Below are 23,428 nucleotides of genomic sequence, written 5' to 3' on the forward strand. Positions count from 1 at the left end.
TCTGATCCTTACTTGTATAATGCAAGCAGTGATTTTCTTTTTTATTTAACAAGACACTTTGCAGTTTACAAAATGCCCCTGCCTAGGTCGTCTTAGGTTCTAGAGATGGAAAGTGGGCTCCTACTTCCACTCTATGAGGTTATTGTATTTGAAAAAAGAAGGGATGCTAAGAAAGGGTTACCAAACATGTACGTTTTTTAATGTTTACAATGAAAAAATTAGCACAGTTTACACATACAAAAGGCTAGGAGATTTCAACAGTCCTGGCAGCTGAGAACTTACCTTGGTCCCAGGAACTGTGCCCTTGACCCCCAGTTTCCCCGTCTCCCAAATGGAGATGGTGATTCCTGCTTTACTATGTCATATGACATAACAGATGTGAAATGGTTCATAAACCCAAGGCCTCCATAAATCTCAGAGTTGTTGTGTTTTATTTTTTTATTTTTTATTGTTAACAGTTGCATTCCTTCCTCTGAGAAGGACATACTTTTGCTGATGGCTTTCTATGTTTGAAGTTCTTCCTGAGGATAGCAGAGAAGTGCTTGCTTCATTCTTAGGTGAAAAGAGAAAGAAAAGAAAAAAGAAAAGAAAAGAAAAGAGAAAAGAAAAGAAAAAAAGAAAAGAAAGAAGGAAGGAAGGAAAGAAGGAAGGAAGGAAGGAAGGAAGGAAGGAAGGAAGGAAGGAAGGAAGGGAAGGGAAGGAAAGGAAAGGAAAGGAAAGGAAGAAAGACAGAAAGAAAAAAAGAAAGAAAGAAAGAAAGAAAGAAAATAGGGCAGTCAGATGATAAATTTTGTTTTTCTGGTCCCCAGTGAGCTATAGGCCAAACACACAGCATATGTAGCCTCTAAAAGAGGAAGGATGGACCAGTCTAGGAAGGTAAATAGGTCCTGGGAGGGATGCCAGAGACACACGCGCCGTGTTGAGGGAGGAGGGAACAAGCAAAGGCCCAGTGAGAAGGGAAGTAGGGTTATGAGTCTGGAGAAGCTGGGGGGACTTGGGGGGCTTTGATCTGAATCGCTGGCACTGGGGATGAATGAGAGACTAGAAGACAGAATAGGGGAAGGCAGCAGGAAGGGCTGGGTTTCTGGAACTCGGAAAGCACTGTGGGGTTTGGGATACAGTCTGGCATCCTAGGTTCAAGCACAGATTGGACCCAAACTGTGTTCCTGGCCTTGTGACATTGTGGTACAGGACAAGGGAAATCACCCAGGCTCTGCCCTGGCGGGAAAGGCAGGCCCAGATACAGATACATAAAATCACCTGTGCTACGTGCTTGGAGCCTGGAAACTCTCCTGACAGGTGAGGGTAGATTCTTGTGGCTTCTGAGCCAGGACGACCCTGCAGGAAGCTGCAAAGACGTGCCCGGATGCTCCGTGCTGATGGCCTCTGGTCTCCTGCAGAACTGAGGGTGGTGGTGGGGGGGGGGGGGGTTCTCCCTGTTCCCTATGATGGGTCTGTCTGTGAGCATCTGTCATAGCTCTTCAAGTCCACTACACTCACATCCTAGGAATAGAGGTGGAGAGAGCTGGGGTGACATTGCTTGGTCTGGAAGGAGCTGCAGGAGGGTGGTGAGGCTCAGAGGGAGGCAAGAAGATGGCTCCACTGGGGTCAGGAGGCTGTGGCTCTGGGATGTTTGGGTGGCTCATTCCTGACTGAGCCTTAAAACATTTCCCCCTCAGAAACAGGTACTTTGAGTCTTCTTTGGTACGTGACGTTAATAGAAATGAACCTTGACATTTCTTCTCATTCTCTAGCACATACTCGGCCTGTTTTGTGTCCAGACAGGAAATTATAAGTTTTTCAGTTTCCTTACCTGTGAAATTGGGGACACATATGAGTAGAGAGAGGATAAAACTCTGTAGACTCCTCCTGCCCTAACAAGCTGGCATCTCAGACTTAGGACAAAGCTAATTTTAGTGGCTAACAAAGCCAGAGAGTTATAGAGACACACTGCCTGGGTCCAGCCACCAAGCTGTGTGAACTTGGCCCTTTACTTTCCTTCTCTGTGCCTCTATTCCTCACCTGTAAACAAGGAATGTAACAGAACCGACCTCATGGGCTTGGTGCAAAGATTTGACAAGTTTGCATCTGTATGGCACAGGCCCCTGTGTGCGATGGGCATTTTACCGATGTGCCAGCACCACCACACAGGTCCAGAGGATGTGCTCTGCCTGGATTATCTCACCTCGTCGTCCTCCTAGCCCTATGGGGTACATCATTTTGTTATTGCTGCTTTACAGATGGGGAAACTGAGACTCAGAGAGGTTAAGTAGCAGCCCAAGCCCACAAATATAGTAAATGGCAGAGCTGTGCTGTCAATCTGGTGTGTCAAGCTGCGCCAGAGGCCCTATCCTGATGTCATCCACCCACAGATGACCAACCACTGTCACCTGCCTTCCTCCTCCCCCGATCTGTGCCTGACTGCTTCCTGGCTCCCGAGATGTGTGCCAGGGGACTTTCCTGAGTCACTGGGTCATCGAGGGAAACAAAAAGATCCAGCTGGATGCCTCTCTCCTCCCACTCCTGGCTCGTTTTATATGTACACACAGGCACATGCACGGACACAGGTGTACATATGCACACACGTACACATGTATACCAACACATGCAAACATACACACACTAGCACATGCACATACAAACACAAATATATGCACACACTAATTCATGCATACACACACATACACACACTTTCACATATGTGGTACATACTCAGGAAGTTCTGGATGATTTCAGCTTAGTCAAGAAAACTCCACATCCCTCTTTTTATCTCGTTGATCCCTGTGGCCCTCCTCTCTCAGACTCTGTGACCTCATCACAGTGCACCCCTCACCTCAGAGTGCAGACAGGCAGTGGCAGAACCTCCTTAACCGCCAGATAGAGCCAGAAAGGGTCAGCGCGCGTGCGTGCACACACACCGAGCCACCTACAGCATGCCAGAACATCATGCTCATGTGCTCTGCACAAAAAAAAAATCTGGTGAGGATCATGATCCCATTGTGTGGAGCAGGAAACCGAGGCTTAGGGAGCTAGCAGGCTTACCAAGGGCTCGCTCAGGTAGAGAGAGATGGGACAGGCCCTGGATGTACATAGTGAATAAGATAGACCTAGTTCCTTCCCCAGGGAAGGGAGCACCCAGCTCCTGAGGAGCCAGACAGGGAACAGATAGAAAAATAAAATCAACAGCAAATTCCTGTGCAAATGAGCGGAGGCAGAGGATAACGGAGAGGGCCTACTTGAGATGGAGAAGGCAGGGAAGTCTCTTGGGAAAGACACTACAACCGAGACTATAAAGATAACAGGAGGAGTTGGTTTGGAAAAAAGCTAGGAAAAGCATTTTAAGCAGAAGGAACAGCATGTGCCAAGCCTTGTGGAAGTCATAAGCATTATCTTAGCTGGCATTGCTTTACCAGCAACCTCTTGCTCTGTGTGGGGCTTGATAGCTGTCCTAGGACACAATTAAATAGACCTCACCCTTTAAAGTTCTCCTAACCAGTCCCCCTCCTCTCACTAGGTATTAAAAATGCCGGGAGTGGGGAAACTCTCGGCCCTGCCCCCAACATGCCTTTGGGACAGTTTTGCTGACACAGCTTTTTTTCTGGGTCTGGGTGAGGGTCTGAGTTTCACATTTCTGGTGATGATGATGATTTTCCTGTTCAACCCTGGACTGTGACCCCTGGAATATCCACCAGGGTTTCCAAACGAGGTGGCCCTTTCCTCTTGTTCCATTTATTTATAATGCATGGCCCTCCTTCCGGCCAAAGGAAGCCTAGTTTTATTTACATGTCAGTGCCCCAGAGGGCAGAGGGGCCCACCTGGCACCTTTGTTCCCAGGCTCACTCTGGGCTCCAGCTGGCAGATCAGGACAGCTGTCACCTGCTTGGAAATCAGACTCATAGAATTTTGAAGCTGGACAGGATGGCATTTCACAGATGGGAAATGTGAGGCCCAGAAAGGCCTGGATTTGCAAAGGCCTCCCAGCCCGAGTCAGAGCAGTGGGGAGGACCAAGGAGTCCTGGCTGTGTCCCCTCCATAGACTGTCCTCATCGGCAGAAGGGTGATGGAGACCAGCTGTTTTGCCTAGAGAGGCTGCACAGGGCTGAATCCCAGCTCCGCTACTTCTGAAAAGGAACCTAACCCTCAGTGCCTCCTCTTTCTCATCCCTAAAATGGGCTTTTCACCCGACTTAAGCAGTTATTGTGAGGAGTAACTGTGCTGATGTATGTGAAGTGCTTAGAAAAGCACCTTGGCACATACTAAGGTTTTTCTCTGTGTGTTAAATAATGAGTATCTATCTATTCACATATACAATAACTTTGTGGAAACGGTTAACCCCCCTCCAGAGCTCCTGTTTAACAAGAGGAAAAAAGGCCCCAGAGTTGTTGAGTCACTTGCCCTGGGACACACAGCCCTGGACACAGGACCTTCCTTGTCCCTGGCCAGCGGTGGGGAGGGTTGTGGCAGGCTGAGGACTCTGTCGTGTTCCAGGAGACAGCTCTTCTCCTGCCTCCAAATTTAGAACAGGGCCCTGGAAGGTGCCCCCAACTCTGGACTGCTGAGGGCTGTAAAGCCCTCATTGGGTCTCCCCTCTAGAAAGGGGAGGGGGGCAATGCATCCTGAGTGAAGTCTGCTCCTGTGCTGAGGCTGCCCCTCCTGAGAGTTCCTCGGCAGGCTCCACGGTCTCGGGGGACGCCAGCCACGTCCTTACCTGGCTCCTCCCGCGTCCTGCTTGACCTTTACTTAAAGACCAGCTGTAGCCGCTGATGGGTTTCTGCGGGTCCCCGAGGAGACCCTTCAGATGGCTCGAGCCGGGAGCGCTGGAGAGAGCCCCTAATTGGGGCAATGAATCATCGTTCTCGGCTCCCGGCTGGACACAAAATAGATAGAGGAGCCGGCGCGCTATTGTGCGCAGTTTGGGACGCGGGGGGAGTAAGAGGGGGAGGGGGGGAAGGGGGAAGAGGAGGGAGGGATTCCCCGCCCGCCAGCTCCCGCCCTCCCTCCTCCTCCCTCCTCCTCCTCCTCCTCCTCCTCCTCCTCCCTCCTCCTCCCTTCGCGCCGCCCGCTGCCCCGCCTCCCTCCTCCCCAATTAAATGACCCAACGCTTTGGCAGGCGCCGAGCTCGCACATGCGGCTGCCGCTCCAGCCGCCCGGGGCCCGCCGCCGCCGCCGCTGCGTTCCGGGCGCGCTGGGCGCGGCGCCGCCGGGGGCTGGGCGGGCCGGGGGCGGGGGGGGCGCCCCTGCGAGCGGCCGAGCTCCCGCGCCCGCGCCGGCCGCCCGCCGCCAAACTTTGCGGCGCGCACACATGCTTCAAGTTGGGCGCGGCGGCGGCGCGGGCGGGCTCTGAGGGCGGCGCGGGGCGGCCATGAGCGGGCGGCCGGTCTCCCGCAAGCAGCGGCTCATGGCCGCCGTGGGCGAGCGAGCGGCGGGCGGCGGCGGCGGCGGCGGCGCGCCGCTCTCCTGCTTCATCTGCGGCGGCGGCATCGGGCGCGGCAAGGAGCTCAAGCTGCAGGTGAAGCAGCCGGCGGCAGCGGCGGGCGCGGGGGCCCCGGCGCAGCCCTTCTTCCCGTTCCTGCAGCAGCAGGAGCCGGCGCCCGGCGCGCGCGAGCTGTCCGCGGCCGACGGCTGCGTGCTGGTGTGCGCCGTGTGCCGCTGCTTCCTGGGCGAGCAGTGGGCCGCCTTCGAGCGCGCCCGCACGCCCGTGGACAAGCGCATGTACTGGCTCAAGCGGCCCCATCAGTGCGACGCGGGCGCGGCGGGGCGCCGCGGGGGCGCCGGGGCCCCCCGCGAGTGGAACGTCGCCTACGCGCTGGGCGGCGCGGCCGGCGACGACGACGACGACGACGACGGCGGCGGCGGCGGCGGCCCCGAGCCCCGCGCGGCCGAGGAGGAGCCTCGAGACTCGGAGCTGTCGGAGCTGTCGGACACCGACCCCCTCTCAGAGCCCGACCCGGCTGCGCGAGACACCGCCAGTCCCCGCCAGGACGGGGCGCCAGCAGCGCGGGCCACCCCGGGGCCAGGGCCTCGCGAGGGTCGCTGTCAGGAGTGGAGGCCGGCGCCGGGACCCCCTCCAGGACAGGGCGCCGAGACCCCAGCGCAGCAGCACGTGGAGGAGGAGGGAGTGTCCTCGAAACTCCACCTGGACGGGGAGCCCAAGACTGGCATTAGGCGCAGGAGAAAGGGCACTGGGAAGCACTGGGTCCCTGAGCCCCGGGCCAGTGTCCTGAGGGGCATTCAGGACCCTTGGCAAGGCCCTCCAGTCCAGGTGGCCCCTGCAGATGTCATGAAAGGGGCCCCTTCAGTCCGGGCCGCCAAGACTCTGGAGAGCAGGCCGCTGGGGGAATCCTGTGGGGGCTACTGCCTGTCTGAGGACAGTGACATCAACATCACCAGTGAGGAAGAGGATCGCAAGGAGCAGCCTCTTCCTTGTCCCTGTGGCCCCAAAGAGAAGGAAAACGGTGGCCGTGTCCCCTGGGCTCTCCCGGAGAGCCAGGCTGCACCACCAGAGGGCCTTTGCTGCTACATCTGTGGGTCAGCATTGTCCCTGGCCTCGCAGCACCAGATTCATGTGCAGAAGCAGGAGAAGCTGGCCCAGGCTCCCTTCTTTCCTTTCCTGTGGCTGCATAGCCCTCCCCCAGGGGCACAGCCCATCAGCGAGAGCGGAAGCACCCTGGTGTGCCCCTGCTGCTTCTCCTCCCTCATGCAGCAGTGGCAAAGCTTTGAGCTGGCCAGCGTGCCAGTCCTGCAGCGGCTGTACGTGGTGCCCCTGAACAGCCACGCCCCCGGCATGGCCTCCAAGGGCAGGAGGCTCCAACGGGAAGAGGGCCCACCTGTGGGGACCCTGCCAGAGGCCTGTTACCTCTGTGGGGAGGACTGCACCCAGGATGCCCGGGCAGTGGCCTCCAGGATCCTCAATGGCAATGCCAGGGGCACCATGCATTTCCCTTTTCTCAGCCTCTTGCCCTGCCCCCCCAACGCCCGAGGCCCCAACAAGCGCTGTGAGGTCCGAAGCTGCCCCAAGTGCTTCAGCATCCTGGAGGATGTCTGGGCCCTGTACCGGGCCTGTCAGAATGAGGAGCTCATCACCTCAGTGCAGGGCTTCCTGGGCAGGTACCACCAGGCCTTCCCTGCCTCAGACCCTGCTCTCTCCGAGCCACTGGCGTCGGCCCAGGGCAGCTCGGCATCCATCTGCTACATCTGCGGTGCTGAGCTGGGCCCAGGGAAGGAGTTCCAGCTCAACGTGAACCCCTCTAGCCGCTTGGGCGAAAAAGAACCCTTCTTCCCCTTCCTCACCGTTTATCCACCTGCCCCACGTGCCAGGCCTGCCGACTCCACCGGCCTGGTGGCCACATGTGTGCTCTGCTACCATGACCTGCTGGGCCAGTGGCTACAGCATGAGGCCCGCAGCACCCACCACACCGTCAGCGCCTGGTCTCGGCAGTACCAAGTGGACACATTTGTGTGCTTCTTCTGCCAGCAGGAGAGAAAGCGGTGTCTCGGGCTGAAGGCTGTGCGGGTAGCCCGGTTGCCCTTGTTTCTCTATACTCTGCGAGCGAGCCACAGCCTGCTGGTGGACGACGGGCGGCAGCTGATCATCGGTGCCTGCGTGGACTGTGGGACCCTGGTATGTGCTGGCCAAGGGCTCAGTCGTCAGGGACCCATTGGCTGGAGCTCCCCAGTGGCAGCAGCAATAAAGGTAAGTGGTTCTCATCTAAAATTCACACAGGGGAAGAAGAGATGTTTCGTATTCTTCTGCCAGGAGGAGTTTGCACTAATTCTGTGTGGTATGTTCCAGCAGGAGGTGCCCTCCCTGGGTCACCAGGCTGGCACTTGTTGGGTGTGTTGGCCTGGCCGGGCTCGGAGGCAGGTAGCGGGTCAGAGGAGTTGGGGGCCAGCAGTGGTCTTGTGGAAGAATAGGGTACTGCTGAAAACAGCAGGCATGGGCCTGAACTTGAGCATGTTTGCAGCAGAATCTATCAAACAGAGGAAGTTCGGGGCATGTCTGTCATCCGCCTGATAACATTGGTAATTAGTCCAGCCACGCAGGTCACAGAGAGGTCTCTGCACTTACCCGGTTTGAAACAGATCAGAGGTGGAAGTTCCTCTCCACTCTAGTTCCCTGGCAGCTTCGCTTTTCCAGAGTTTTCCACCCGAGTTCACACTTTTCCTTTGAGACTCTGGTTGCCTAATAGCAGATAGAAACGGATTTCCCCACTTGGGGGTTTGGGAGCCGGGGGGACAGTGGCCTGAACAGACTTCTCCTCGTGGTGGGAAGAGTGTCTTTCTTCTCTGCCAGTCAGCTGTGCAGGAGGAGACGGCGGCGGGAGGCCTGGCGCTCACCCTGTTTATAAGGTGCCTTCACGCTGCCTGCCCTGAAGGAGCCAGTTGGGGCTCAGTTCATTTCGGATCTGGCTTTGTGAAGGGCCAAAGCAGGGGCTTTCTCAGTGGGATGGGAAGTAGACCTCCATGAGCTGTGATCACCATGGGGCCATGAATCCTGATTCCCACCAAAGACAGACCGGCTTGTTTTAATCAGATGCCTGTAGCGGTAGCCGTTGGCGAGTGGCCCACAGAGGGACGTGGGAATGGGGAAGGCTGTCCTCGGCCTGTTCAGGAATGTTTGTCCCTCTGTTTGAAAATTTCCTGGTCTTGCCGCCCATGTGTCCATGCGTGTGTATGTGTGCAGTGGTGGCATCTGTGAAGTGGACCCTGCCCCAAATCCGCTTGCCTTCCCTCGCGTGGGTGGCCCCATGCCGCCGTTCTCTGCCCAGGCAGGATTCCTTCTCCGCTGATGTCACTTCTGACTTTAGAGCTGCCTTTGGAGGCTTTGGTGCCATGGCCTCTCATTTTAAATAGACAAGCATATCGCCTCTCATTTGTGGCAGGTGGCAAATCTGTGCGCTGCCTGCTGCTGGGAATCTGAAGAATTGCAGGTCCCAGAAGGGCCAGCACTGGGAGGAGAGCCCGGCTTTGGAGCAGGACAGACCTGGGTTCCACTCTTGTCTCCACAACGGAGTACCTGCGAGTCTGTTTTTTTATCCTCGCCAAGCTCATTTTCCTTGGCTGAGGAGTGGAACTATATATCGCTCGCCTTGTAGGGACATTGTGAGAACTCAATGAATTGCAGGATTTAAATGCTCCCAGAAAGTCAAGTGCTTGGCATATAGTGGGACTCTCATGTCTGCCTGATGACATGTTGGGGCAGTTTTTTCTGGGATGCAGGTGGATCCTCCTCCACAAGGCTTCCAAGTTTGTAGGTTGGGTGTGGATTTTAGGCTTGGCGACAGTGCGTCATGGAATGATCAGAGTGCCGTCTGTGGGGCTTCTCAGTCTGTGTTTTCTGCAGAACATCCAAATTGTGCTGAGTTTTCTCGTGATGATTTGCTCACTCATCGGGATTGATGAGATGCCAACTGTGGACCTCAACTGATGGCTCGAGGGAACAAAAGAAGCTGTAGTTTCCAGTCCAGCTGGGGAGGGGGGACTCAAGGGTAGCCTGGTGTGGATGAACATGCACACTGGTGTCTGTCCAGAAGGGGTCAGCATGAGTTTGGGAAGGCTGAAGGTCAGACTAACTTTTGCACTATTTCTAAAGCATGTGTTCGTCACCATGGCCTAAGGAGGCCTTGCAATTCCCGTTTTACAGTGAGTAAGTCGAGACTCAGAAGTCAGATGACCATGGTGACTGTCACACAGCCAGTAGCTAGCTGTGGGGGGGGGGGTGTCTGAAACCCAGGTCTTTTGACACCTAAGCCCTATTCCATTGCATGGAGTGGGGCAAAGCAGAGGAAAAGGCATAGAGGCACGAGGGGCCACGCAGCCTCCGCTAGGCAGGAGTGCCAATGGCGAGGACGAAGGAGAAACAGGCTGGAGAGACCAGAAGCCTTGAAATCAGGAAAAGGGGGTTGGGTGTAGGGGAGCAATAAAAAGTTCTTAAGAAAATCCTCGGAACTGGCCAGGAAGAGATCCACCCAGGGCCAAGCCGGTGGCAGCAATCTAGGTGGGTAGTGAGGTCATCAGCCCTGTGAGTGGTGTGGGCAGCAGAGCTGATCTCAGGTTCCGTTAGACAGAGGGAAAGAGCAGCGCAGACACCACCTGTGTCTCTGAGCACCTGGTTGAGGTGCAGTAGGTGACAGAAATCCAGCCTCTGCCTTTCCCCCACCCCCGCTACGCGGTCCCCATCCCTCCCATTCATTCAGCAAATATTTATGGAGCACCTACTCTGAGCCAGGCCCTGTTCCAGACCCTGGGAATCCTGAAGGCACAGAGCCTTTAGTGTCAGGGGGAGGGGAACGAAGACTCCACAAAGAGCACGGCTTCCTACAGAGCTGTAAACAAAGCGGGAGGAGGGTGGACACAGCGCCAGGCTGGGCACAGGGAGTACGAGTGCAGGGTCACAGGAGCCGAAAGCAACATGAAGAGCCTGCTGGCAGAAACCGTCAGGGCAAAGAAGTGGCCCGGCTGCCCGGGAAGGCGCAGAGGCCCCCACACTCGCTTCCTGTGCCAGCTCCTGAGTCCTTGGTTCTCACGTATATATTCCGCGTCTCTCTTTAGTGCGTCCTTTGAGAATCTGGGTACGAGTGGAAGATGGGTACAGGGAAACCACTTAGGGGGACAGCATGCTCCAGAACCTCGTTTATACTGTCTCTTAAAACTGCCTCAATTGTTTCCTGTTAAGTGTTCGTTCATTAGTGAATCAACTTTAAACGGTCTGAAAGAAAATGTGGAAGGAAAGGAGAAATGGGGGGGGGGGGAAGAGTGAGTGTCACCTGTGCTGTCTGTTTAGATTGTGTTTATGGCTTTTCTCCCCTGCTGGCCTCCTTGCCCCCTGGAGAGCACTGTATTCTGTAGCTACCAAATCTCTCTGAGCTGGCTTTTGGGTAAGACTGGGTCACGGCTGGGCTGGAGAGGCTGGCTGCAGCTCACCCTTTCAGGGGCCCGGCACGGGCTCCTTCAGACAGACCTGGCTTCAGTCTTCATTTTGCTGAGAGCTGACTGTGTGACCTTGGGTAAGACTCTTGCCCTCACTGAGCCTCAGTTGCTGCACCTGAGCTGTGGAGATGATCGCCCTCTGGATGGTTTGCGATGTCAGAGCAGCTGGCGTGCAGCGGGGGTACGGGATGCAGCCATTCCCAAGGTACACCACGGTGACTCAGTGTTGGGCCTCTTCTTGTCTCCCCAGGCTCTGATGTCACAGCTCCTGGCCCCTGCCTTTGTGCTGGGGGTGGAGAATGGTCGCTCCTCTCTTCGGACCTGGGAGGCACAGCCGGCCAGTTTGCCGGAGACGGCACTGGGTACATAATGATGTGGATACCTGTATCGGAGGCTGTCCGTGCTCCAGGCTGTGCCGCGTGCTTCGCCTGTATTCACACTTACTGAATCTTCCCCACATCCCTGTTTAGGGAGGTGTCACTATCCCCATGTCACAGAGGAAATCCAGAGAGTTCGAGTAATTTGCCCAAGGTCACTCAGCTAGTAACAACAGGGCCAGCATTCTCTTTTTTTTAAATTACTATTATTATTATTTATTACTATTTACGCCTACAGCACCAGGTCTTCCTAGGTGGTTTCCCATCCAAGTACTAACCAGGCCCGATCCCGCTTGTCTCCTGAGATCAGACATCGGACTTGTTCAGGGTGGCATGGCCGTAGACCACGGACTGTGGCTCCACTGGGACGCGAACCCAGGACCTTCTGTGTGTAAAGCAGACGTGCTAACCGCTACACTATGGAACCACATCCAGGGGCCAGCGTTCGACCCAGGAATCCGGTTCTAGAGTCTGTGCCCCAACCTCTACCCTGTTCTACCTTTCTGTCTCCTTTGGAGCTCCAGCTGTGAAGGAGGCAGTGTACTGGAGGTTAGCGGGTCACTATTTTCCATGCCTGTGTCTGCCCCCACCCAAGAGAAGCTGAGAGGCAGGAGTCACCTGCATGCACCAGAGGCCTCAAGAATCCCCCACTGGCAGGCTCTTCGCCCCCCTCCGCCCTGCACCCTATAGACAAGTAGCGCCCTTTGTCTTTGCTCCCCCCAGCATTGCTCAGGTGTTCAGATTTCCACCAGGACCTCCTTCTGTTGCTGAGGGAGGCCTGCTCCAAGATTGGTTGGCTGCATGATTGATTTGCTTTCCTTGCAAGCCAGTTGGCGGGCAGGCCACCCTTCCCTCTTCCAGCACTGTCCGGGGAGTGTTCTGGGTAATGGAGCGTGCAGCTGTTTACCTAACCGCACCCTGGCTCCTCACTGTGGGGACGCCTGGCCGAGCCCCGCAGAGCAGCCTCCTAGCCCAGAACAGGTGTTGCTGCCACGGCGCCTTTCTTTTCTGGGCTCTGACATCTGAGGCCTGCGGAGAGCGTCTGTCATCACTCGTCTGTCAGGCCCCGCATGCACATCTGTTTCCCGCGTTTCTTGGCTATCTGCGCCCACACGGCTCCCTGCTTGAAGAGAGGGCCTGGCAGCCCCCCTGTCTAGGCCCAGGCTTGTGGGGCACCTAGGCAAGGCAACTGATCAGATGGGGGACCCTTCTGGGAAGTGCTGAAGAAGGCTGCCCTGTGGAGCTGACACTGGCACGTTCTCCCTGGTAGCAGCTGGGAAATGACTGGGTTTTGGGCCTTTCTCAGGCTCCAGCCACCTCCTCCGAGGGGTGGCCTGTGCTTTGCTTGGTGGGTTGGGAACCATCTGCTCAGAGGAGTTAACTTTCCAGATGCCTTGTCCTAAACCTGGAGGTGATTGGAGACAACTGGGAAAGAGGAAGTAGAGACAAAAGGTCTTCAAAACTCAGCCTTCCCTGGAAGCAGGGGAGGGAAGGGGCCAGGCTGGAGGCGTGGCTGTCTTTGAGGCCCAGAGTCAGCAAAGCTTTCTGGCCCCTTCTCAGCTTAGATCTCCCTGGATCTCACCCTTGAGAGATTAATTTGGCTATGGGTGTTTTTGGAGGGTTTATAGGTTCTAGACAAGTTTGCCTTGTTTGTGCATTTTCTCGGCGGAGGAAGAAAGAGCCCGTGTCTGGAATTCAGGTCCATCTTTTGCCCAAGGTCCATATTTCAGTGGGGACAGTGGAAAGGGATGGTACTTCTGCCCATCAAGAAAAGTATTTCAGAACTCGGCTTCCCAAGTGGGAGCTCGTGGGACAGTTGTGGAAAGAGCTTCTACTTACAGGGTGGCTCTGGCTCAGTTTCCCCGTCTGTCAAAATGGAAGGTCTGGTCTTTAGGGGTCATAGGTGGTTTGCATTACCCATGTGAAGCCTAAGGGACTGGTGGCACTGTGTTGAGAAGGATGCTAAGGTTGCGTCTGGACTTGCTGGGAAAATATATAGTGATTTATTGGTGGTCTTTTCTATGGAGTTCAGGATGAAAATGAGTTCTTGCGGTCTAAGTTTTTAAATTTTATTTTTCCCCATCTTTATTGAGATGTAACTGGCACATAACATTGTATAAGTTTAAGGTGTACAGTTTGTTCAACATTTATATGTTACAAAACCATTACCATGGTGTGTTTATCATTGTATAGCTAATTACGGTACTATTAGCTATAATCACCATGCTGTAACTTAGGTCCCCAAACTTGTTAATCTTATAACCGGAAGTTTGTATGCTATGACCAATGTCTCCCCATTTCACGAGGTCTAGGTTTTAAATTCCATATATGATGCCGGGGCCCCGAACCACCATGATATTCTGTCCTGTGGAGGATGATAACATGTTAGGGTCAGAAAAGCCACATGGATCATCGTTTTTCAGAGAGCACTGTACTAGGAGGACCAACAAGCCCACAACCTAATGTGGCTTTTGCTGGTTTATTTTTTCAATAACAGCCGCTAATTATATGTATAAGCTTTGAAAGAAATTCTGGCAGTGCCGCGCCGGGGACGCAGCTGCAGTTCTGCCTTCTATCTCTGCTCAAGTTTCTCCCGTCGTCTGGGGCTGCCCTGGAGAAACGTGAGCACACATTCTGCCCATTGGCTCCACAAACATTTGTGTGCGTGCCTACTGTGCACCAGGTGCTCCGTGAGCACCCGGCACTCCAAGGACTCCAAGGACATGGTGTAATCAGTCAGCCTCCGCTCTTGGGTGCTGGCAGGGGACCCGGAGTGAAGGGACCTGGCTATAGCCATGCAGCGTGTTGAGTTCTTTGCTGGGGTCTGCTAGGGGCCCACAGGAGGGTGGGAAACAGGTATGTTCAGGGAGGGCTTCCTGGAGGGGGTGACATCTTAGTTGAGTTCTGAAGACTGAAAAGGTCCACATGAGAGTCACGTGCTCCTGGCAGAGGAGCATGTGCAAAGGCCTGGACTGGCCTGGATGTGGAGAGTGTAACTGCCAAAAAACCGTAAATGGTCATGCTTGCTGTGGGGAGAAGGGATGGGGCAGGAGGGCTTGGCAGGGTTCAGGATCCCTAGACGTGCATTTGATTCAGCTTGAATCCATCTGAATTTAAAAAATACCAAGACTGGACCCTACCCCAGCCTGTTAAATCAAAATCAGTCAGGGGTGGCCCTGGTGGCACTGGGATTTTAAAGCTGCCAGAAGATTCCAGCACTGGGGTGAGAATTGCTGGTAGAGGAAGGCACAGCCCAAGAGTCTGGGACTTTTCATGGCTGTCACTAAAAGGATTCTGTTCGTGTGTTCAGTCTGCCTTTGTCAAATACCTACTTTGTGCCAGCCACTGTTCTGGGCATCCGGATCCAGCACTGAGCAAAGCAGACGGGGCGCAGGGAGGGGCTGTGACGGGTCACGGAGTGGCTGGGAGGGGTGGGTGGGGCGAGGGCTACCACGCGGGCAGTGAGGAGGATCCGGGCAGGGGCCTGAGGTGGGACCGCGGGACCGCGGGACCGCGGGGAAGCTGAGGTGCCAGAGGGTGGGGAGGGTTCATCTCAGAGAGAAGTGTGGTGGCGGGGGGTGGGGGGGAGGTTGTCCTTGGCAGGAGTGAGGACTATGGCCTGACCCTGGGAAGACACTATTTTTCTTTTTAAATTGAAACAGAATTCATGCAGCATAAAATTCATCCTTTTAAAGTATATAATTCAGTGGTTTTAGTTTATTCACAGAGTTGTGTAACCATCACCATTATCTGGTTCCGGGACATTTCCATCACCCCCAAAAGAAACCTTGTACCCATTAGTAATCACTGCCGTTCCCCCTTCCCCAGCCCCTGACAACCAATAATCTCCTTTCCACCTCTATGGATTTGCCTGTTCTGGATGTTTCGTGTAAATGGACTCAGATGATACGGGTCTTTGGTGTCTGGCTGCTTTCACCTAATGTTTTTGAGATTCAGCCATGTTGTAGCATGTGTCAGTATTTTATCCCTTTTTCTGGCTGAATAATATTTCACTGTATGGATAGACTACATGTTGTTTATCCATTTTGCAGTTAGCGGACATCCAGGTTGTTTCCACCTTTTGGCTATTGTGAATAATGCTGCTCTGAACGTGCGTGTGCAGGTGTCTACGTGGACATGTGTTTTTATTTCTTCCGGGTCACCTGTTAACTCTCTGTGTACCCCTTTGAGTTTTCCTTTCCCATAGGGGGTTTTAAGCAGGCAAACAACACGAGATAGGTTTAAAAAGTCCCATGTGTGACTCCTTGAAGCCTCGTTTCGTCATCTCACAGACCACAGTCATGCCTCCTATTTCAGGTCTTGAGGCATCAGATTTGTGTCTGAAGGTGGGAGTTAGCTGGCTCCTCCTGAGCTGCATTAAGACTTGAGGACAGGTTGCACTCACTCTTGAGACTTTGACTTGCTCCAGCCACGGCCCCAGGAATTGGAAACCTTGGATTCTGGCCCCAGCACTCACAGTGGCCTTGGGTGAAACCCTCCACCTGGCCGGGTCCTATTTTCCCCTCTGTAAAATGGGAGGAGATGACGGACTAGTAGCTGAGCCCCTTGTCTTCCACGCTGTTGTCAAGTTCCAGCAATCTCATCTTTCTGCACCTGTTGGCAGGGGTGGGAAGGGGTGTGGAGAGACACCTGAGGTCAGGGGCCGGCTTGGCTCTTTGAGGCCCGCGGCTCTCAGGTTCCCTGCCCCGGCGCTGGCCACCCCAGCCACTTACTTTTGTTTTCTGCTGCCTGACCTGTTTGCTGTGGAACCCAGGATGAAATCAGTTGCTGGACTGGGTTTCTTTCCAGAGGTGCCAGCAACCTCGAATGAATGACGCAAAGGTCCTGGTGGGTATTTGGCCGAGTGGAGCCAGGGGAGGCATGCCGGGAACCTGGGCGGGAGCAGCCTCCTCTGAGGACTACTGTTTCCTCCTGGCAGGTTGCAGGGTGAGAGTAAAGTGGGGGAGGAAGCGTCCAAGGTCCAAGACCCCTCAAAGATCCGAGCCTACTGCGGCCATGTTGTCCTGCCCACCAATTTGTGGGGCATAGCTGGTGACAAGGAAGGGCATTTAGGTTCGAGCACCTGGTTCTGACGAAGACACACTGAGGCCTAAGGAGACGATGATGATGAAGATGGCGGCAATAGCGGACAGTGCTGGTAGCCTTCCCTCTGTGCCAGCCACTATCCCAAGAGCCTTGCCTGTTTCACCTCATTTCACTTCTACCGGCCCGATGAGGTAGGTTTTCCTAGTTTATGGCTATGGAAATTGAGGGACAGAGAGGGAAAGTCACCTGCCTGAAGTCACACAGCTAGAAAGTAGTAGAGCTGGGATACTAACCAGGCTCCACACTCCTTCCAGATGTGATGCAGGGATGTAGCTGCATGGGAGATCAAAGTTGGCTCTGTGGACAGCAGACCGTGGCATACGTGGTTCAGTGTGGGAGACGGCTGAGGGCCCAGCCAGGACCTGGCCTAGGGTAGCCGGCAGCCGATGTTTGGTGGCCTGCAGGGGGTTGGGGTCAGGGAAGGCTAACTGATGGGGGTCCTACAAATGGATAGGATTTAAGTGAGTGATAATTATGGAAAAGTTTTCTCCTTCCAGAATTAATAGGCCAGTAATGCCGTTTTAAAGATGTTCTTATTTTATTCTCTAGATGTATTGCTTGGATGTTGCCTGTCAATTGATTATACTATAGGAACCATTTCAGTGTTGTAAAGGTATTTTTAGATTGTATTACATCTTTGCATTTAAAACCAGTATGTGCCTCATGATTTAAAAACTTAACAGCAGGTGAGAGATGTCCCATGTGTCAAGTTTAGCTCACTTCTGCCCTGTAGACCTTGTCACTGGCTCCACTCTTCCATCAGTTAACTAGGTGACCTTGCGTAAGATGCCAACCCTCCTGGCTGCCCATTCCTCCTCTGACCACGGAGAGTGGTGTGAGCTGCCCTGTGGCTAGATGGCATCAGTCCCACTTTTCTGATGAGGAGGCCAAGGCTCATGAACCTAAGAGTTGTGGATTGAGTTACTAACAGTAAATGGCAGAGCCGGGATGTGTGAGAACAGGGTGGTCTAATACCAGGGCCTGGCTGTCCCCCTGCCTGAGGTTAAGTGGCACTTGTGGGAGATGATGCGGGGGGGGGGGCTGGCAGGGGCCTGGCTTCATCCAGCTCCACCAGTTTAGCCACACAAGGAGGCTGCTTTGGTCCCCTGCACCAACTTCCAGAAAGGGGCTCCTAGGAGGGCGGGTCAGAGCATGACACACTGCAGTAGTGTTTTATAAGCCTTCCCAGACCCGTAAACCCCCGTCTCCTGGCTTCCAGACGAGGGGGTTTGCAGACAGGGATTAAGAGGCTTGTGTGGGTTCTGACGCCGTGGCGGCATGGAGGCAGGTGGGAGGCAGGCGTGGCCTTCCAGATGCCGAGACACAGTGGGACAGGGGCTTGGAGGGGTCCTGGTGTCCACACCACAGTGGCCGGTCCAAGTTCAGGGAGGGCAGAGGAGCCCCAGAGCCTGGCCTCCAATCCTGAATCCTCTGAGCAGCTGGGTCCCCTTTTCCTTTCCAGACGGTCCTTCTCACAGCCGCATGCTATACTTTCTTTTGTGCAGTTGTGTGATGTCCAGGGGGCTGCTGGACAGGGGAGCCCGGAATGTGCATAATGCAGCTTTGTGCTGCTTTTGCAGGGCTGTGGGCTCCTGGGCTGTCTGCACTGAGGGCCAAGAGCCAGGGACACCACGGGTCGCCCTGGCCTGCAGAAAGCAGCTGGGCCCAGGGGCCCGTCCACTGAGAACAGGGCACATGGTGCCCCTGTAGAGGTCCAGGCCTGGGTCTTGCTGGGATTGGGGTGGTGGGCGATGCCATTCTGGAAACAAAGCCCACATTTTTCCCTCTGGCGCAGGAGCTGAGGATTTGCCAGTGGACCTGCACATCCCTAGGCAAGAATGAAAAATGGCTACTTGACTCACTGCCCTCAGCCCTGCCCGGGGCTGGGGTGGCAGAGTGCTGGCCATCCCCCAGGGGGCTCTCTTCCTGCCTCTGGAGCGGGAAGCTTGGTTGATGGCCTGCCTGATCTTTCTCACCCCTCACCTTACTTCTCTTTCTGAAAGTCTGCATTTTCTTTCCTTTTCAAAAATATGTAGGGGGGTGGGGGGCCTGGTTTTATGAGCTTCCGTGAGGTGTGATTGCTGATTCCTTCCCATTAACGATTGAAACTTGGACCGTGCTCACCTGTTACCTGTCACTCGCCAAGTGACAGGGATGAATGGGGCCTTTCTGTGGGGCTTCAGGGCCCGTCCCAAGGAAGCCACACGGAGGATGAGGTGTTGCTGGAGGCTGAATGGCAGGGAGAGCAGGTTGCTGGGAGCCCTTCCCCCGCATCGCCCCCTCCAACTTGTGCACAGACATCCATCCCCCCGACACCCTCAGACACTCACCTCTCACACAGCATGTTCACACACCTTCACTCTTACGTCCCACTCCCTCTCACTGCACACACACTCACACACTCACGCATGTGCATACTCTTACACGCACATACTCACATAAAACTGCACCACGTTCTCTGAGGGACAGCGTTAAAATCTACCACACTTGAATGTCTTTTTATCCCTTTTCATTTTGTCAGTTTTTGCTTCATACATTTGGGGAATCCCGTCCCTTTATCATTGTTTTGTCTTTCTGATGGATGGGCCCTGTCATCGCAATGATGTATCTTTCTGTTTCTGGTGATATCTTGAAGTCTATTTTAACTGAACTATCCCCATCCGAAAATACAGGCCTTGAAGGTTCAGAGAGGGAAAGTGACTGGCCCAAGGCCACACAGCTCTCAGTGTCGGGAGCAGAAGTCATGCTTCTCCTGTGGCTCCACCCTGCCAGCTGCTTTGGGGTGATGGGTCTGAGAGAAGCCCCTTCCTGGCAAGTTTCTGTGTGCCTGCATTTTGATGTCATGATTGTCGGGTGGCCAGAGCTGTGTCCTGGCCCGCCCTTGGAAGAGAGGACCCCCCAGGAGCCCAGCATCTGGCCTGCAGCCTGCAGGAGCCCAGCTGAACGGGCCTGGAACACCCTCTGGAAACTTCTCTTCAGGCTCTGCTCTGGCACTGCGGGCACTCCCCACCCTATTTGGTGAGATCGTTCTGAGCATGTTGGGCGGACCTTCCTAGGTTTCACATGTAGAAAGAATTTCTCCAGGTGGCAGGAGAAATGTCGCCCTTGCTGGCTTCCCTGGTGTGTACGGGCCTTTTGGAGCTTGTGCCAAATCCACTTCCTGGTGGCTTCACCCCAGCCGGGCCCACAGCCTGGAGCTCCTGGGGGCTCCGCACTGGCGCGGGCTGCCTGCCAGTGGTCAGAGTCATCCTGGCCAGCTCCCCGGTCCTGGAGGAGAGCTGCCTCTGTCCCCCTGGGGCATTCTGGGAAATCTGGGGCCCTGCAGGGGAGTGGCATTGCCTAGGAGACATTCGTTGGGGGAATTGACAGAGAGGGGGCTTCTTTGTCATGCGCTGTTCGTAGGGGCCACAAGCAAAGAGGGTGGGTTGGTCCATAAAGCAGAGGTTCACTAAGCCCCTGCTACGTGCTAGATGCTACAGAACAAGGGAGGAGAGTGACACACAGAGTTAAGGGCCATGATCGTGCCAGGTAGAGGGTGTGTATGTCATTATTTATCTACTCCTAGACACCATCCATTGTAAAGCATATTGGTTTGCAAATACTAGGCAAGAAAAAAGGCCGCCCGCGAAACCGGCACTCCATCCATTGTAAGATTTATCCTGGTTTCAGAGAGGTTAAGCGTAACCTCTGGGTCTTCAAATCAGTGAAATGTACTAAATGCAGTGAAACCAGTGGTGATGATAAGGAAGTAGCAGTGCCCGCGGCTGCATAGTCACGGCTTGCCGGACATTATTTTGCCCCCTGAATAACACTCTGACAGGCAAACAAGGGAAGTTGGCACCTGTTCTTCCCACTGGGCTGCTTGGGGTGACTTTGCAGTGACTCATCGAAGTGGGTCCTGCCGAGCTTGAACCAGGCCATGGTCGGAGTTGATGCAGCCACACTCGGTGCTGTTGGGGAGCAGTCACCTTTGAAATGCCTCTTGCCTCTGTCACCTTTAGGTCCAGTGCAGGGCAGCGGGGGGCAGCTCATCTGACAGGCTGGCTCTGTGGCATCCTGGTGCCAACGACTCTGGGCCCCAAGGGATGCGACGGGGTCCCTCGTGATTCCAGCTGTGGTGGCTCTGGGGCCTCGGTCAGGCAGAACACGGGTCAGCAGGAGCTGGCAGCTGCATGGCTCAGGGGCCCTGGTTGGTTGGGTGACATGAGCAGGGCCAAGCAGTAATCCCCGACTTCTCACCATGCTGAGGGGCGCTTCAGCCTGGAGCCAGGTTCAGGGTGCCCGCCGCTGGGCTGAGAGCCCTGCAAGCATAGGAGGCTTTCTGCTCTGGGAGAGAGAAACGAGGACATCAAAACCTTGCTTCCCAGAGTTCTCCCATTACGAAGCGCCTCTCCACTCAGCTTCATCTGACTGTCCTAACCATCTGTACGAAAGGAGTGATGTAAGCACTGTGTCACCCCTTTGGTACGGACAGAGACACCAAGGCTCCCGGGGAGGTCGTGACATCTGCTCTCAATGGGCAGATGGTGTGGTTTGGCTTACGGCATTCTGAAGTCAGACCTCACCAACCACTCCTGTCACCCGTGTGGTCCTCAACATGTCACTTCACCCCTCTGAGCCTCGGGCTTCTCACCCAAACCCAGGGACAATCTCAGGACCTCCCATATAGGAGCATAAAGCAGCCAGAGCCCCTAGTGAAGGGCTTGGCAAGCAACAAAGACTCCAAAAGTGATGGCTCTGGTTGTTGGGGGCGGAGGAAGGTGGGAGAGTGTGCGGTGTCTCCGGCCATGCTCTCGGCCTGGCCTCAAAGGCCCCGGAATGAATGTGCCCTGTGCCCCGCACCTTCAGGGAGCCCCACCCACAAGCCCCCCATCAGGGCCATCTGTGCCACATAGCAGGAGCTCCCAGTTAATCTCTCATGAGCCTTGGCTAGGCCAACAGGATGCATCGTGGGAAATGGGAAGTAGCCTGAGGCACCTGGGATCTGTGCTCCCATCATCCCTTCTCCAGGCTTCCATGCCTATCTGAGAGATGAAGGGGGCATTCATGCAGATGGTCCCTTGTGGGACTGCTGGCCCCGAGAAAAGCCACGTTGTCATTTGGTGACAGTCAGTGGTAACATGCCACCTGACTGCTTATCTGTCTGCCTGTGGGTCCCGTTTCCGCATCTGTATGTTAGAATTCCTGTACTGTGTGTATCGCAGTACGCAGTATATACTCAATAAATATTGACTCTTGCTGTTTTTGTTATTTGTCATTTAGTCTCCTCTCCAGTCTTCAGCATCTGGAGAACTGACCTATAGAACCTCAAGAACACGGGGGTTCAGATCCCGTTAGTGGGATGAGATGAACCAGGAAGGGCCCCCTTTGGAGTCAGGTCCTGAGGAAGAGGGACACTCTAGAGTCAGGAGGCAGGGGAGTTTATAAAGACCTACCATTCTCTGTGCGGTACTCTCATTCTCACATATGTATATTCTAACCTCAAAACTCAATGCAGGATCTGGTGCATGTATGCATTTTCTGGGGAGGAAATGCATAGCTTTTATCAGACTCCCCAAGGGGCTGTGTGGCCCCCAAAAGGTAAGGAGCCATTGTTATAGATGCGTCCACACTCAGCACTATGCACGTGAGCCGACTCCTGACAATTCCTTGAAAGCACCGTGCTTGTTCCTGCCATCATGTCTTAGCAGGTGCTTGCTCTTACACTTCTCTGCCTATCTTCCCACTCCAGGAAGCCTTCTCTGCTCCCTCCTGCCAGCTGAAGTCTCTCCCCTCTCCTAGTTGTCCTAGGCATTTAATCTATGTGCAACTTTTCTGCACTTGATAATAATTTATCGCTTTATTATATGTGGTCTCATGTTGTCTTCTGATTGTTTCACATATGTAAGTCCTGTCTCTCCAACTAGAAAAAAAAATTGCTAAAATCGGAATGTCTGTCCTTTGACCCTCTACCAGTTTTTCTTTTGTGCATCGTACACAGGGATTCCTTGCCAGCCATGAGAGTGGCATTCCTGAAGGGCACCGTTGTTGGGAAAGCCACAGTTGGCAAGATCAAAGTCTCAGACAAAGTAGGAGGTTAGGAAAAAGAAAACAATAAGGACGGCATTAAGCATATGTCTTTAAAAACCACCGTAAATAAAACTGCTAGGAGACATCATCGTCAACACATATCAGCTTTGTCCACATTTAAAAACCTGCTCCAGTCGGTAAACTTTTCCTGAATTAACTTCTTCAGTGGACGGGAAACTTGGCTGTCATCTTGATGTGCTGAGAGAGCGTTTCTCCCGTTTATTTCTTCTTGAGTTCGTTTTGCTAATTTATGTTTTTCAAGGAATTTAACTGTTTCATCTACTTAGTCAAGTTAATTGACATAATTTCTTTGTAATATTCCCTTATTAGCCTTCTAACGTCTGTAGGTTCTGTAGTGATGTTCCCTCTTCCATTCATGATATTGGTAATTGGTGTCTTCTCTTTTTTTTCCTTGATCAGTCTAGGTAGAATTTTATTTTATTGATTTGAGGTGTGAAATGTAATATCTTTGGCACTTGTAGCCTCTCTGGCTTTATTTTTACAAGTGCAGATGAAATATTTGTGAAACCACTAGGCTTTTTTCAAGTTACACTTATGGACACATTTCCCATGCCCAATCTTCTGTCTCTGTGTTGAGTCAGTGGAGGTTAAAAGGATTTCTCTCTATCAACCAGCCCTTGTGACCTCTATGAGTGAAGTCAAGATAGTGTGTCCTTTTGCTTGGGAGGACTTTGTCAAATTCTGCATAAGTAAGAAAGATCTTAGACATATTTTTAAATGCAGAAGAGAAAACTTCATTATCTCAGAACCACAGATTGTGAAGGATTACTGGCTCTGTTCTTGGGAACACACACATTCAATAGTGTTTCACTTCGTGTTATACCAAGTACTCACTGTTTAAAATATTTGTGTCCTCATATGCTTTTGCTACATAGTATATTTTATCTGTAAACCTTGATCAAAACTTCTGTTTCTCTTGTCGTTGC

At 53.8% G+C, this 23,428-nt stretch overlaps 1 protein-coding gene and 1 long non-coding RNA gene across 4 annotated transcripts in view; one reads left to right on the plus strand and one right to left on the minus strand.

Annotated features, from left to right (window-relative positions):
• Positions 1 to 392: 392 nt before the first annotated feature.
• On the minus strand, positions 393 to 4,885 carry LOC107502326. The gene is made up of 3 exons (XR_001594961.2): positions 4,709 to 4,885; positions 1,261 to 1,503; positions 393 to 552 (listed from the first exon to the last, which is right to left on the minus strand). It is a non-coding gene; the product is annotated as an uncharacterized LOC107502326 (long non-coding RNA).
• A 439-nt stretch (positions 4,886 to 5,324) lies between these two features.
• Positions 5,325 to 23,428, plus strand: part of GSE1 (Gse1 coiled-coil protein) — a 407,380-nt gene continuing 389,276 nt past the window's right edge. For 2 of the 3 annotated variants that reach the window (XM_016129412.2, XM_016129414.2), the window contains exon 1: positions 5,325 to 7,693. In XM_016129412.2, the coding sequence (XP_015984898.2) occupies positions 5,363 to 7,693 (2,331 nt within the window). In that variant the 5' untranslated portion in view covers positions 5,325 to 5,362. The remainder of the gene's footprint in view (positions 7,694 to 23,428) is intronic. The other variant, XM_016129413.2, reaches the window with a different exon arrangement.

This window comes from Rousettus aegyptiacus, unplaced genomic scaffold (genome assembly GCF_014176215.1).
Source record: "Rousettus aegyptiacus isolate mRouAeg1 unplaced genomic scaffold, mRouAeg1.p scaffold_m13_p_14, whole genome shotgun sequence".
Taxonomy (NCBI): Eukaryota; Metazoa; Chordata; class Mammalia; order Chiroptera; family Pteropodidae; genus Rousettus; species Rousettus aegyptiacus.